At 52.0% G+C, this 16,335-nt stretch overlaps 1 protein-coding gene across 3 annotated transcripts in view; it reads left to right on the forward strand.

The window, feature by feature from the left end:
* MAGI3 (membrane associated guanylate kinase, WW and PDZ domain containing 3) overlaps positions 1-16,335 on the forward strand; it is a 188,192-nt gene that overhangs the window by 147,192 nt on the left and 24,665 nt on the right. For all 3 annotated transcript variants that reach the window (XM_029574247.1, XM_029574245.1, XM_029574244.1), the window contains exons 8-12: positions 2,857-2,963; positions 6,406-6,594; positions 8,533-9,141; positions 11,953-11,984; positions 12,509-12,671. In XM_029574247.1, coding sequence (XP_029430107.1) covers positions 2,857-2,963; positions 6,406-6,594; positions 8,533-9,141; positions 11,953-11,984; positions 12,509-12,671 — 1,100 coding nt within the window. The remainder of the gene's footprint in view (positions 1-2,856; positions 2,964-6,405; positions 6,595-8,532; positions 9,142-11,952; positions 11,985-12,508; positions 12,672-16,335) is intronic.

Consider the following 16,335-nt stretch of genomic DNA (forward strand, 5'->3'; position numbering starts at 1 on the left):
CATTAGCAGGAAAGGGTAACGACTTCAGGAATAAAGAATCACAATTCAGCTTACTGAGCGGCAAGTCTCTGCCTTTAATTAATTTGACAGCGTGTTCCCAGCTAAACCCTACTTAAATATGAGCAACATCCTTGGACAGAATTAAAAAAAGGGGAATATGAAACTCCTCCTGTTTAAGAATGGGCACAGCCTGGGCTTCCTCGCCAGCATCTGCTTTGCAGGTCTGCGGTGGGAGCTGGGGTGGCGGGTGGGAAGCTGGAGAGACTGCATCCTGAGAGGGCTCCTGCCTCTTCCCTCGAAGACGGGGGGGGGAGGGGGGGAGAAGGGCCACAAAGTGCAGCAAGGTGGGGCCTGAGCCTTATCCAGGAAAAACCCACCAAAACTGCAGCTATGAACACAAGGAAGCCCAGGGGCGGATCGGCCCACCAGGGCATCGGGCATCCCCCGGTGGGCCGATCGCTCCAGTCACGTGCTCTGCCGCGCTCGGCAGACCGCGTGATGTGTCCTCGGCCAGCCTGGGTGGCAGAGGACACATCATGAATCCGCCACTGAGCAGGCCGATTCAGTAAAAGTCGCGGGAGAGCGGGCGATTCAGTATTTAAATGAGGGCCCGCGGTAAAAAGAGGCGCTCGGGACACTGGCGCGTCCCGAGCGCCTTTTTTTGGACAGGAGCGGCGGCTGTTCTGAAACGCGCTGACAGCGATGGGTTCGGAAACCGGACGCCGGCAAAATTGAGCGTCCGGTTTTCAAGCCGCAAGCCGATTTTTTTTTTTTTTTTTTAATTTTTAATTCTTTTTTACTTTGGGACCTCAGACTTAATATCTTGGCTTGGAGGATCTAGTTCTAGACTGGCGAACTGGTGGACAAAATGAAACTGGGCGTGGTGTGGACGCGCGCAGGTTATAAAATTCCCCTGCTTGAGCTGCTCAAATACGACTTTACGCGGCTGTGCACGCCCACTTGCAAAATCAGATGCACCCATGTGCGCACCTGGACTTTTATAACATAGGCACGTATGTGCACGCGCTATATAATGGTCACAACTCTGGGCGTACGTGTGCACCTGCCGTCCGTTGGAAAGTTACAGTCCAATTTAGCCATTATCTGTGCATTAAGTTAAATTTCTGCGCTTGAGCAATAAGTGCAGATTTAATAAAAATTAAACCCAAACGAGTTAATTTTCAAAGGAGTTACGCACGTACAATGTAACATAGTATCCTAGCAATTTTCAAAAGCCATTTACCCATCTAAGTGCACTCACGCATGTATAACTATGGACAATTCAATGGTGGACGATACTAAGATCTGCAGCAGAGTGGACACGCCGGAAGGAGGAGAGAATGAGACGTGATTTAAGGAAGCTTGAAGAGTGGTCAAAGATTTGGCAGCTGGGATTCAATGCCAAGACGCGCAGAGTCGCACATCTGGGGTGCAGTAATCCAAAAGAGCTTACATGATGGCGGGGGTGAATGAGTGATGTGTACGGACCAAGAGAGGACCTTGGGGGGGTGACGGTGTCTGGCAATCTGAAGACAGCGAAGCAGTGCGACAAGGCGATAGCTAAAGCCTGGTGTGTGCACAGAAATATTTTAATGAAAAAGGGGAGGGACGTGGGCTTGGTCTGGATTTATGAATGATGAGAAACGAAGGGAGATTAACATCGGGAGGTGAGGGGAAATAGTGAAATTGAATGACTGAGAGGAACCCGATCGTGAGACCACGCCCCCCCCCCTCCCCGATGTCACTGAGAGCTCCGTCGGCAGTTGAAAACCGCCTCACCACCAGGCGCCGCGCTTTACGTCGCGCACCGAAGGGGCGCAACAAAGGGGCACTCCCCTTTGTGCACCCCTTAGTGCAATCCATAGTGCATGTGCCAATTATCATCTTTGCAATTGAATGTCTCTCTGTTTTGTTTAATATGCTTCCTGTTATATCTTTTACTCAGTTGTTAAAAGCAGTGCAATCTGAACTTTTGTAAACCGTTATGATGGCTTTACCGAATGACGGTATATAAAACGCAGCAAATAAATAAATAAATAAATATTTACGCACGCAAGGGCGCGCCGGGATCCCCTACCAGGTAACTTTGCTTCTGCTGTGGCTGGCGTGTGAGTCCTAAAACACAAAACTAGGCTAGTCAGCGGACTTTTAAGGGTAAAAGGGAGGCTAATGAGGAAGTCCTGTCCCTTACCTGGGCAAACTAGGAATGAACTGGGGAAACTGGTAATTGCGTTGTCGGGAGTGTCTACTACAAACTCCCACTTATGCGGTAGAGGCAGCATTTGCGCGCAAACGCAAGCGTCCATATAAAATTGTGTACGCACGAATAGCCCATTGTATACCGTGCACGCGTACACGCGTGTAAGTTGTAAAATGGCTGCATCCTTTGGCACAAGCTGGCGTACGCGCATACGTGTGCACCCACGCGCTAGCATCAACGTTACCATCTTAAGAGTCCATATTTAGAGCTATTTAGACAGATAACTCGGAAGGTATCCAGCTAAATGAATATTTGGGTACTTAGCTGGCCATCTTGTTATGCGGATGACTTGGGGGCGGTCCAGGGATATTTCGGGGGAGGAGTTGCACTAGAAGGATAAAGTATTGGGCTAACTCCAGTATTATCCGGCTAAGTCTGGTCTGCATAAAGTTAGCCGGCTATGTTCATTAGTGCACCGCACACTATTTAATACACCTCCAGAGCTGGCCGAATACGTTCATCCGTGCTGAGTATGGACCTCTTAGTGTTCGCTACCCCTTTAAAATCCTGTAGGGTGGTTCTGGCATGTTTTTAACGTGTATACTTTTATTCACCGCCCCCTTTCCTTTCCTGTCTTGCCTTCCCAATCTTCCCAGCCACATTAACCAAAAAACCCAGTTTGAAAATCCAGTGCTGGAAGCGAAGAGGAAAAAACAGCAGGGGCAGCTGAGCCAAGGACAGACGGACGGCACTGCAAAGCCAGGTATGGCTTCCTTTTCAAACCTTAAATGACCTTCCTGTTTTCCTTGTAGCTGTAGACAGAAGCATAGCCTGCAGCGCTGCTGTTCCTTGCAGCTCCCTCCCTCCCCCCGCCAGGTCCCTGCTCGGCAGGGACACGCTTTCGTTTCCTCCCAGGCGGTGGTAACGCGCGTACCTCGCTCACTCCTGTAGCACACGCGGGGGAAACGGGTAATGGGCGTGCAGTTTTAATAGTGAGGTACGCGCGTACTCTCCGGTTCCGCTGAATCGGAGGAAACGAATGCACATCCCGACTGCTCGATGCCACCAAGGGCCTTCCATACGGGTGCTTGATGGGTGGGGGAGCCGTGCAGCGCGCCTACAGCGACACCTAGTGGCTGTCGAGAGTAGCGGAAGCATGGCACCGGAATGAAACCGCAGCCGGCTCCCCCTGCCCCAGGAAGTTACGGTGAAGTCGACGCATCCCTGGCAAAAAGACTTGGGGGAATTTGTCGTTCTGCATTCTCGACTGGGGGCTGTGAGGTTGGTGGGCCCAGCCTGTCTGGGATGCAAGTTCTCGCTTTCTTACACTGGCATGCCTTAGGCTTGGAAGGTGGCACCCTCCATAGATTTCAGTGGCACTGCCCTCTTTAAAAGTCAACATGGCATCACGTTTGCACGTGGCTACCCAATGGCAGTGCCGCTTTCAGTATGCTCGGCGACCTCGCAGTGACCTCTGACCTCCCTGAGGTTCCAGCTGGAGAGGGCAGTCGAGAGCACATGAGAAGTGTGAGCAGAGGGTCACCGGGCGCTCTACCGTCTGTGGCAGAAATTTGAATGAAACTGGATGAACGGTTTGAAAGCTGTTGGGGAGGGGACCCACTTTGACAGATTTTACGAGGCTGGCTTCCCTGTAGGAAAACAGAATAAAAATTCTCCCCCGTTGCAGGTATGGAAAGCCACAAACGTTGCTGCAGTTGCTGCTGCCTTAATAGGTATGAGAGGTGCTCGGTAGCAAAGTGCATTTCTGTCTTCCCGGGCTCCCCAGAAACTGCCTTTGCCTCTGTCCCCTCCAAGCTCCTTCTCAATGGGGCTGATGCAACGAATGTGCGCCGAAAACATTTTCCTAACGCGCACCATTATCCTGGGCACGCCATCCAATATTTAAATGAGGGGGGTCGGGCTGAAAAAGGAGGCGCTGGGGACAAATGTGCGTCCCTAGCGCCTGCTCAGCATCAGGCATTCAGGAGGAGGCGCCTGTCAGGCGAGTCGGGAAAACGGACGCGAGATCTACGAGTGTCCGTTTTCTCCTGCCACGTCATAAACACGCACAAGACACAAGGCTTGCGTCATGTATCTTGTGTGTGTGCGTTGGATGTCCAGAATTTTATTTTTTTAAATAAACACTGCTTTATTTGGTTCCTCCTACTTAGATTCGAGATGATACTATTAGGAAGAATCACGGAAAGCAGGGGTTTTCTTTTTTTGGCCATGCGCCCTTGGGCGTGTTTTACCTTTGCGCCAGCCCTGGGTTGCTGTAAAATGTGCCGCCTTGCAAGGAGCGCATTGGGTCACGCAGAAAACTTGTTGGATTGCGGGGATTTAGCTAATAGCCTCACCTGCATGGAATTTACACGTGACGAGCGCTATTAGCCGCGCGGTGATTTGGATGCGCTAATTCCCGTATTGGATCAGGCGTGTTGAGCCTTGCGCAGCGGCGAGCGCACGGGATTGATTCGGCCCCCTTTGGCAAGATATGGAGGTGATGAGGACCTTCCTTGAAGGGGAAGGTTTTTTTTTGTTTTGGGTTTTTTTTCTATTAAATCAAATTCTACAAAACACAGCTTTCACCAGATGGAAGAAACAGGAGAGTGGTGACGTGTGCCGGTGGAAATATCTGAGATTTAGCCGCCCCCTGCCTGCTAGACTTTGTGGCAGTTTGCTGAGCTGGAGTCCTGCCCTGACCGGGCCCGGTTTGCTTTCCGTGGCGCCCGTGCAGCCTGATGGTGCCGTAGTGACTTCTGTGACCGCAGATACCTCCTGAGCGGGTTTCAGCGGTGTCCCTGTCCTCTCCCGGGCATCAGGCGGGCGCCGGTAGCGCTGTGCAAAGAATTTGCTGGTTTGAAGCATGCTGGGAGTTTTGGGTTTGGCTGGACAGAGCAGTGGTTTGGTGCTTGGTGTCGGGGAATTTGTGAGCTCTAATCCCAGCTCTGTGTGGCCTAGGGTGCAACGCTTTTTCTCCCTGTGGCTCACTTTTTAAGCTGAGCGCAGCCAGTGACCTTTAAGATGACCTTGGCTTTTTCATTTCACAGCCCCCTTCTGCATGCCTCGGTTTACCTATCTAATTGGGTAGTGATGGTATCAATGCACCCCAGAGGTGGCTGCTTGCATGTGTCTTGACGTAAGAATTATGAAATATGTTTGGATTAAAAGGCACTGAATAAATGCAGATTTTTAAAATTCATCACCATTGTGAAATTGTGATCATTATAACGATTTATTTTGCAAATTAATTTACTGAGCAGAGGGCAGTGCTGTGCATAGTGAGAGATGAAGTCTCTCTCCTTAATTCATTACTGCGGGGTATAAATCACGCGCGCTGATTTGCAGCATCAGAGCATCCGGTGCTCCATTCTCCGGGCCTATCTTCATATGCACGGAATAAAAAAAAAAAGGCTGATCCGTTCAAGAGTGATTTGTGACCACGTTTCTGAGAGTGCATCTTCACCCTGCCGCCCCTCGCCTTTTTAAGACCGTCAGGTTAAGCTGAACGTGTAGCTTTTCCCCCTCGCCCTGCTGGCTCTGGGCTTGGCGCTGCCAGGCCAGGCCACTCTCTCTCCTTTTATCGATACGGACACTTGGTATCTGCTGTGGGCAGGCATTGCCTGGGATTGGAGCACAGAGGTCCGAGAGCCGGGAGAGGGGGACGGCTCATGAATCCTGCTACTTAGGCCCGTGGTGTTAGTTTTGAAGTCCTGGCATTCGGCACGGCAAAAGAGCCATGGATGTCACTGTGGGGTGTGAGGCCCCGCGAGACTGGGGGTGGGGGGAGGGAACGGGAGACAGAGGCTCACGGGACCTTTAACACTGAGCTCCCTGGGGGAGATTCCCGGCAGCGATTGCGGCTGGTGCGAGGGATGCGGTGGCAGCGCCGCGCCCCCGGGGTTGGGCTCTGTCCAGAGGCTGTGCAGGTTTTGCTTGCCGGATTGCCAGATGTCTGCTTCCAGTCCCTTCCTCCCTCTGCCCTCCCCTGCGTTATACCTGGCACCGGGTCGCTGCAGATGTGGCCCCGCGGTTGGCTTCAAACACGCGCCAGCCCTTTCGGTTCACCTCATCTGTTGCCCCCTTTGATAAAAGCCCTGTGTAAAAGTTATTTAGGGCGGGGGTGCACTGAAGGGCTTCCCTTGTGCCCTTGGCTTTATTGTCGCCATCGTTGATGGGTTTTTTGTTTTTTTTTGTGCGTACAGATCCAGAGAAGTCGCTGTTCACCAGGGACCCCTCCCAGCTGAAAGGCGCCCTCCTGCGCACCTCCTTGAAGAAGAGCGCCATGGGTTTCGGCTTCACGATCATCGGAGGGGACCGACCCGACGAGTTCCTGCAGGTGAAGAACGTCCTGAAAGACGGCCCTGCGGCTCAGGACGGCAAAATCTCCCCAGGTGAGAAAACACCCTTTCATCCCCCACCCTTCCTCCCGCTCTGAAGAAAATCCTGGCAGAGATGAAAAAAAAAAAAGAGAGCGCGAGCAGCCTTGTTTGAATGTGCGTCTCCCGTACGTACCCGACGGGACCTTAGCGTCTGCCCGCGGTTAAGTGCGTTTTCCAAAAGCAAAACCTGCGCTCCGCGGCAGGACCTGCGTTCTCTTCATGAATTCGTTTCTGACTCGTTAACCCCTAACGAGCAACGCTTCGTTTTCTCTTGATTTCGTTTGTAAGCGAAGCTTTCTGCTAATTCTGCTGGATCCCTTACCAAAGAAAGCAAAAGCAGAGCTTGGGGGGGACGCTCCTTGGAGCTTTGATCGATATTAAGTCTGGGGGCGTGAGCTCTCGATTCCCCTCCCCGCCCCTGTGCCGGCCTCGCTTCCCCGTGTGGCGAGAGGAGACGGCTGGCAGGGCTCTCTTTCTCCGTGCTTGCCTGAAAGACAGTGTTGCGTGTCACAGACGGCCCCGCTCATCCGCGACGAGATTACCGGTGGGGGAATGGAGGGAGGGTGGGTGAAGCTTAGAAACCCGCCAGATAGATAAAACGACGCAGGTGATGGCGCGACGCTCAGCTAATCCCCCCCCCCCCCCCCCCCATGCCACGCGCGTGGCAGAGCTGCTTTATGAAGCGAGAGCAGCAGCCGGGCACGGAGGGCGGTGCTTTCCCGTTGAAGAACGGCAGGGGTGGCGCCGACGCATGCCGAGGGAACGGCCTCCTGTGCGCGCGGTAGACGCACGCGGCTACGCTGCTTTCGCACTGGTGAATGAGGGCGGGAAGGTTCTCCTGAGCGCTCCCATGTCGGCGTGGAAGGTTTGCTGGATTCCTGGATCTCGTGGCATCTCTCCTCCGCCTGAGGGTTCTCCTTGCGTGATTTCTGTTTTTGTCATTTTGTTATTCCCCCTTTGATTACCCGCCTTTCCCAGCAGCATCAAAGCGGTTTTACAAACAAAATATAAAACAGTTGTACACTCTAACGCCTTAAAAAAATTCTATCACCTCCCCCCAAGACACATTCAAACCTAGAAGCAAAATACAGCAACTCCCCTTCCCTCTGACACTCGGAGCAAGATCTCCCATGCGGAGGCTGAGACGCAGACCCGTGCCTTAGCAGCTCTCCCAGTGTGCATTTCATAGGTGCTTTGGTTTTTGTTTTTTTTTTTTGTCTCCTACTGGACTTGCAGGAAATTTAAATCCTTGGACAAAAGGGGCGGCATTTAAAAATTCTGCTAATACACAGGCTCGGGGATTATTACTTTTATTCTTTCGCCTGGAAGTTACATTTATCCCTTAATTGGGAGTAGGGGGGGGGGGGAGCTGGGAACCAGCCGGAAAGAGCTGTGGGAAGATTTATAATTGAAGAGTACCTGGAAGAAACCTGCAAAACCTTTCTGTAACCTTGCCCGGGTTTCAGATCAGTTTGCAATGCTTATTGAAGTCCAGAGCGCTTCCTTTAACCGCGGCAGCGCACTGGGTATGCCAGGCTCTGTTTTCAATAAGCAGTTCATGTTGGCTGCAGTTTTATATTTTTTATATTATTTATTGTAGCCGGAACAGACTTTGTTGGGTTCTATGGTGCTACCAAATAGAGAGAGTGTGGGTGTGTGTGTGTGTGTACATACAAATTAGAATGCCAACCCCAAAAACCCAAAGAAATCATGCCCTTTTGTTTAAAAAAAAATAAAAAATAGGAGCATTGAAAATGGATGGTGGATGGTATCGGTAAGTATAGTATAACTGATGATCCCACTGAGACAGAGTGCCTACAGGTCTCCCCAAGCCATCTTGATAATGCTTGAGGTCATAGGCAAGTTGGCTGTAAATTCTTTCAGAGGTCTCCGACGTGGGTATGATCTAACTTACCTTCTAATGATGTCTTCTTTTTCTGCTTTTGATAGGTGATGTCATCGTTGACATAAACGGCACCTGTGTCCTTGGCCACACCCATGCTGAAGTGGTCCAGATGTTCCAGCTGATTCCCGTTAACCAGTATGTGAACATGACCTTGTGTCGAGGTTATCCGCTTCCCGATGACAGTGAAGATCCCGCGGGAGACATTGTTGCCGCCGTTCCAATCGTCAATGGCCAGCCAGTAGCCAAAGGGGACACTGGCATAAGCAGCCAGGACCTGAAACCTGGAACGGTTGTTTTGGACCAGAATGGTAAACCAGGCCACACTGTGATCAATGGTCGTCTGAATGGCCCTTCCTTGGAACCGCTTGAACAACGGGTCTCCATGGCGTCTTCGGGCAGCTCCCTTACGGAACTTGTCGCCATCCCTCTCTTGAAAGGCCCCAAGGGCTTTGGGTTTGCAATAGCAGACAGCCCCATGGGGCAAAAGGTGAAGATGATCCTAGATAGCCAGTGGTGCCATGGCCTTCAAAAAGGAGACGTAATTAAGGAGATTTGCCACCAGAACATCCAGAACTTGACGCATTTGCAGGTGGTGGAGGTCCTGAAGCAGTTTCCGGTGGGAGCAGAGGTGCCGTTACTCATCCTAAGAGGAGGTGGGTACAATTCCCCTCACTGTCTAGTCTTCCTCTCTTGGAGTTACTCTTCGTTAGAGACTTGGCTCTGCTAATTAGCTTGCACCTGACTTGACTCTGAGTCAGCTCTCCGCCAGGTACTAGAGAATGTCATTAATCTGCATCTACTTTATTAATGGGGTCCTTGCTGCCCGCCAGTACTCTCTGTCTGGTATTTTAATCTGATTTAGCATTTAAATGCTTAGGGAGATGTTCCAGCTGCTCTGTGAGTCATCAGCTATAAAGGCCTCTCTGTTTCTTTTTTTTTTTTTTGGGGGACGGGGGACGGGGGGACGAGTACAAAACGTATTTTTTGCACCTCATTTAATTTTAGCTGTGCGATAAAGAGAAATTTTCCCCCTGCCAGAACAAAAAAAATGAAACGGTTGCCTAGCAGGAGGTGCCCTAAGCTGATATTTACATCCTAAAATGTTACTTAAGATGTGAGGTTTGGAGAGTGGTATTTCAGCGGCTTTACCCGGGCGTCAAACCATCAGCCGAAAGCTTCCCTTCCCATCTCTGGGATAAAAGGGGCGGGGCCGGTGTGCTGAGATGTCCTTTTGAAATCCCCGTGTGTGCTTTCTCGCCAGCGTTGTACCTGCGGGGACCTTTCCCTTTGAAGTGTGATTTGCAGCTGCCGGGTTTAAAGATTTTACCCTTTTCTCTTTTTATTTTTGGGGGGGGGGGGGGGGGTGGTGAGACTGGGATTTGGTGGTGGCGTGTTTAATTCTGAAATTAGAAGTGATCAGTATAAAGACGGTACACTTTCAAAGTGGCGCACGGGCGCCCGTCTGCGCGCATTCGTCGGCGCGCACCCAGGGATGCGGCCGTTTTATAACATGCGCGCATACATGTGCACACGTGATAAAGGGAGCCTGACCGTGCACACACGTGCGTGCAACTGATGCATCTACCACGTAAGCGGGGGGATTTTAAAAGCCGTGTGCCGCCATTTCCGGTTTCCCAGGGAAAAAATAGGATTTGCAAACCCCTCCTAGTTTAATAGCCTCCCAACCCTTAAAACCCCGCCGATCTGCGTAGAATTGTTTTGTTTTAACACTTACACGTTAGCCATAAGGAGTAAACGTACGTGGCCGGGCACTCCGGTGCGCGCAAGTATTTATGCTCAAATTTTAAGTAAAAACGATGGCACTGCCATGCCACGCCCCTTTCTGGACACGTTTTATATGTGCATGCAGTGGCACATACACTCGTATCCGGGCGGCTTTTAAAATCTGCTCTGCACATGCCTACATATTGGCGCATCCCCTAATTTCGGCTTGAGTTGGGCTTTTAAAATTCACCTTAAAATTGTATAGGGAGAGAAGTGCATGAGAGCTCTTTAAATCACAAGCTACTGCCCAAAACACATTTTTAAATAATTTAGTTGTTTGTGATGTGATATAGGTCTTTAAAATCATGAGAGGTCTAGAACGGGTAGATGTGAATTGGTTATTTACTCTTTCAGATAGTAGAAAGACTAGGGGGCACTCCATGAAGTTAGCATTGGGGCACATTTAAAACTAATCGGAGAAAGTTCTTTTTTACTCAACGCACAATTAAACTCTGGAATTTGTTGCCAGAGGATGTGGTTAGTGCAGTTAGTATAGCTGTGTTTAAAAAAGGATTGGATAAGTTCTTGGAGGAGAAGTCCATTACCTGCTATTAAGTTCACTTAGAGAATAGCCACTGCCATTAGTAATGGTTACATGGAATAGACTTAGTTTTTGGGTACTTGCCAGGTTCTTATGGCCTGGATTGGCCTCTGTTGGAAACAGGATGCTGGGCTTGATGGACCCTTGGTCTGTTTATGTTCTTAAGATTTTTGCTCCGATTTTGAGACGACAGTCACACTTTTCACTGCTCTCTTGCTTGTGTTTTTCCCGCCCCTCCTGCTGGATGATGAGGTCGCTTTGGGTGAACCCTAGTCTGTTTGGAAAGCGATTTGACAATAAATAAGGTGGGGAGAGGGATTCTTTCATTTCATTTAATAAAATTTATTAAACGCCGAACACAAAAAGGCCTAGGCGATGTACGTACATACATACATACATACATAAAATCAAATCATAACAAACATAGCTTCACAGAAACTAAATATCAAAATATAAATAACAAAAACAATTCAATGTAAATGGGCTGCAGAGCCGCAATGCCGAGCACCCCTCCCCCGCGGCTTGCTAAGAGAGGATTTTAAATCCACGTCAGCGCGACAACGTTCAGTAACCATTGAGGTGATCTCTTAGTGTTTTCAGCCAAGGACGCAGGACACGAGTCGCACAGGAACCGTCTGATCAGCCCAACAAGGCCTGAATTCCCCCCCCCCCCCCCCATCTGAAGAAGCTCAGATCGCAGCTCGTTCCTACCCACCGAAGGGACTCGCGTGAGGTCCGTCAGTGACTGGGGGTGGGGTAGGGGGGCAGCCAGAGACCAGGGTCTCCAGGATCACAATTGCAGGCTGCTGGCCACTTTCCTGTGCTGCCGCTAGCTCAGGGGGTGACCCCCACCACCATCGCATGATGCGCCCTCTACTCCTACTCACACACACACAGTCCTCTGTGCAAGACCCGAGAAAACCGGGGAAGTAAAAAAATACTGGAAGCCGTGGAGGTCCCCAAACCTTGCCCCCCCCAATCCGTGCTGGGTCCTGGGTGGCAAAAGAGGGTGAATCACACCTGGGATTTATTGGTGCTCTGAAAGGGTTTTGCGCTCAGCTTACAGTAGGAGGAAAATCCTCCAAGAGGTGGCCAGGCGACTGCCAAATTTCAGGTGTGTTCTGTTCTCTTCCTGCAGGTCCTTCCTCGCCAGCGAAAACTGCCAAAGGGGTGAGTACCGGGAGAGGTTTGTAACTTCCGTGAGTGTTGGGAAGGGGGGGTTGCAGTGCTGAATCCCGTGTGCGCCAGCGCAGGCGTCAGCGCGTACAGATAGAGTGAAGCGCTGTTACATAAACGATCCCGGCACGAGGGCAGCCCCTGAGGGGGTTGTGTCATGGCGAGCACGTGGCGATGCATTGTTGCCGCATCAGCCGGGCTGGGCAGGAAAAACAGGATTCCAGGCTCTGGGGGGTGGAGCCGTCTCTCTCCCCCGAAGGCCTTCCTGTTCGCTTTTTATAGTTCTCTCTCTCCGTAACGGGAGCAGGACCACAAGCCTCGGGTTCTGAGATGGGAGAGGAAGGAGCGAGGTGCCGGCCAAAGCATGTCCTGGTGAGCGCAGAGAGGGATTTATTATCGTTCCAGGAAAAGAGCAGGAAGTTACCCGTCTCTCATCCAAACGCCACCACCTCGTGACGTTTTCTGTCCCGATGTTGACTGGCGCTGGTCTCTCTCTCTATTTTTCTCTTTGGTTGCAGAAAGCGGATAAGCAGGAGATTTCAGGGAGCTCGGAGGCCATCGGGACGAACGAGCCCGCGCCGCACCCGCTGCCGTTCCCACCCAACGCTGTCAGGTCGAGCTCCCCGAAACTCGACCCCTCGGAGGTTTACATGAAGTCCAAGAATATCTTTGAAGACAAGCGTAAGTATAGCCGAGGGGGGGGGGGGGGGGTGTCTCCCCCCTCCCCCCACGGGTTCAGCGCTCTGGAGAGTGGAAGGGGGTGAGGGGGGGGCCCCCTGCTACAGACTCCCTCTCGCCGCCGACGCTGGACGCTGGGCTGGACGCGACTTAGTCTGGGCACATCCTAGGTACTGAAACCGTAGGGTTGCTATCGTTATTGTCTGTATAACAGGTCGGCCCGGCTCCCCAGGATTTGGATGCGCGATTCCGCCGCATTCTGCAAAGGGAAAAACGAAATTCAGCAAACCCGTTTTCTAATGGGTCCTGGAAAACATCACCGGGCCTGCGTTTTGGGGTGGGGGGGGGTGGGGGGCGACATTAGGTGCGCTGTGATCCTTATTCCCGTCACACAGGTGCCAAAGCGTCCCGTGCATGAATTTTTGGAAGTTGGGAGTCCCTTTGGCCTCTCCCCAGTGCGGGAGGTGTTCAGAAGCAGCTGAGTTTTCTGGAAGAGATGTGATTGGGAAAAGTCCAGTTTTGTTGTAAGGAAGATCAAATTGGGGAGAGGGTTGGTACATCAGAATAATCCCGTAGCCCCTTGGCCACTCTCTGGACGGGGGTTATTGTTTGAGCCCCCTCCCATTTTCCTCACTTCATCCTTGTACTTGATGTACTGTGGCCTGCTTGTTGCAGTGTGACCCCCCCTACCCAAGCTATTAGCATTATCTCACCTGATATTTAGTGCCACTTGGCTTGATAAATAGGGAATATCCAGCTATGTTTAGCACCTGCCACTTAGACAGATAATTATTTATTTGGCTGAGCAGATAAGCCGGATATCTGGGGGGGGGGGGGGGCGGATCAAGGGGAGGGGGGCAACTTAATCTGCTTATCTTAACCACATAAGTGCCTACAATTCAGCCTTATCTGGTTAAGTTAACCAAATAAGTTAGACCTGCTGAATAGCAGCTGTAAAGTTACCTGGATACAACTTACCTGGCTCACTAGAACTGATCCGAGTACATTCAGCTGCTTAGCCGTGCTGCCGAATATTCCTTCTAAGTTGTATCCGGGTAACTTAGCTAACTGGATGTCTTTGAATATTGGGCTCAATACCACTAGCCAGGCAAGTGAGCGCTCCCCGCTGGACAAAGGCTGGAATCAGTCTCCTCTGAGACTTGGGGACCCATCAGTGTCGTTTTTGTAATGTAAAGATCCTAAATACGACAGCAAGTATCCTCCCCCCCCCCCCCCCCCCCCCCCACCCATCTCTCTGGGACATGCCCCAATGTATGAGAGAGCTGAAGCGTACGAGACCGTGTCTCCTGACCCTTTGTGCACTGACCACCCCATCGCTTACCATCTGCCCCTTCTCAGAGCACTGACCAACCTGCCATTTCAGTCATTGAATCACTCAGGTGGAGACGTAATGACATCCCGTGGTCTATGTCTCTGTATCCGTGGAGCGTGACTTAGCATAGGTCACGTCTGTACGCGCGTCAGAAGGAGCTGGCACTGCCGGATGGCTCAGGTGGAGGGAATGTGCTTCTCGCTGTGGAGGCTTAATGACATCTCGTGGTCTATGTCTCTGTATCCGTGGAGCGTGACTTAGCATAGGTCACGTCTGTACGCGCGTCAGAAGGAGCTGGCACTGCCGGATGTCTCAGGTGGAGGGAATGTGCTTCTCGCTGTGGAGGCGTAATGACATCCCGTGGTCTATGTCTCTGTATCCGTGGAGCGTGACTTAGCATAGGTCACGTCTGTACGCGCGTCAGAAGGAGCTGGCACTGCCGGATGGCTCAGGTGGAGGGAATGTGCTTCTCGCTGTGGAGGCGTAATGACATCTCGTGGTCTATGTCTCTGTATCCGTGGAGCGTGACTTAGCATAGGTCACGTCTGTACGCGTGTCAGAAGGAGCTGGCACTGCCGGATGGCTCAGGTGGAGGGAATGTGCTTCTCGCTGTGGAGGCGTAATGACATCCCGTGGTCTATGTCTCTGTATCCGTGGAGCGTGACTTAGCATAGGTCACGTCTGTACGCGCGTCAGAAGGAGCTGGCACTGCCGGATGGCTCAGGTGGAGGGAATGTGCTTCTCGCTGTGGAGGCGTAATGACATCCCGTGGTCTATGTCTCTGTATGCGTGGAGCGTGACTTAGCATAGGTCACGTCTGTACGCGCGTCAGAAGGAGCTGGCACTGCCGGATGGCTCAGGTGGAGGGAATGTGCTTCTCGCTGTGGAGGCGTAATGACATCCCGTGGTCTATGTCTCTGTATCTGTGGAGCGTGACTTAGCATAGGTCACGTCTGTACGCGCGTCAGAAGGAGCTGGCACTGCCGGATGGCTCAGGTGGAGGGAATGTGCTTCTCGCTGTGGAGGCGTAATGACATCCCGTGGTCTATGTCTCTGTATCCGTGGAGCGTGACTTAGCATAGGTCACGTCTGTACGCGCGTCAGAAGGAGCTGGCACTGCCGGATGGCTCAGGTGGAGGGAATGTGCTTCTCGCTGTGGAGGCGTAATGACATCTCGTGGTCTATGTCTCTGTATCCGTGGAGCGTGACTTAGCATAGGTCACGTCTGTACGCGCGTCAGAAGGAGCTGGCACTGCCGGATGGCTCAGGTGGAGGGAATGTGCTTCTCGCTGTGGAGGCGTAATGACATCCCGTGGTCTATGTCTCTGTATGCGTGGAGCGTGACTTAGCATAGGTCACGTCTGTACGCGCGTCAGAAGGAGCTGGCACTGCCGGATGGCTCAGGTGGAGGGAATGTGCTTCTCGCTGTGGAGGCGTAATGACATCCCGTGGTCTATGTCTCTGTATCCGTGGAGCGTGACTTAGCATAGGTCACGTCTGTACGCGCGTCAGAAGGAGCTGGCACTGCCGGATGGCTCAGGTGGAGGGAATGTGCTTCTCGCTGTGGAGACGTAATGACATCTCGTGGTCTATGTCTCTGTATCCGTGGAGCGTGACTTAGCATAGGTCACGTCTGTACGCGCGTCAGAAGGAGCTGGCACTGCCGGATGGCTCAGGTGGAGGGAATGTGCTTCTCGCTGTGGAGACGTAATGACATCTCGTGGTCTATGTCTCTGTATCTGTGGAGCGTGACTTAGCATAGGTCACGTCTGTACGCGCGTCAGAAGGAGCTGGCACTGCCGGATGGCTCAGGTGGAGGGAATGTGCTTCTCGCTGTGGAGGCGTAATGACATCCCGTGGTCTATGTCTCTGTATGCGTGGAGCGTGACTTAGCATAGGTCACGTCTGTACGCGCGTCAGAAGGAGCTGGCACTGCCGGATGGCTCAGGTGGAGGGAATGTGCTTCTCGCTGTGGAGGCGTAATGACATCCCGTGGTCTATGTCTCTGTATCCGTGGAGCGTGACTTAGCATAGGTCACGTCTGTACGCGCGTCAGAAGGAGCTGGCACTGCCGGATGGCTCAGGTGGAGGGAATGTGCTTCTCGCTGTGGAGACGTAATGACATCTCGTGGTCTATGTCTCTGTATCCGTGGAGCGTGACTTAGCATAGGTCACGTCTGTACGCGCGTCAGAAGGAGCTGGCACTGCCGGATGGCTCAGGTGGAGGGAATGTGCTTCTCGCTGTTGATTGGGGACATTTTCTGTTTGACCCCCGGCAGTAGACTATGGGTGTGCAGTGCACGTTCTGGCCGTGGATGGGCGCCCTGTAAAGTG

The sequence above is a fragment of the Rhinatrema bivittatum genome, chromosome 12, assembly GCF_901001135.1.
Source record: "Rhinatrema bivittatum chromosome 12, aRhiBiv1.1, whole genome shotgun sequence".
In the NCBI taxonomy this organism is placed as follows: domain Eukaryota; kingdom Metazoa; phylum Chordata; class Amphibia; order Gymnophiona; family Rhinatrematidae; genus Rhinatrema; species Rhinatrema bivittatum.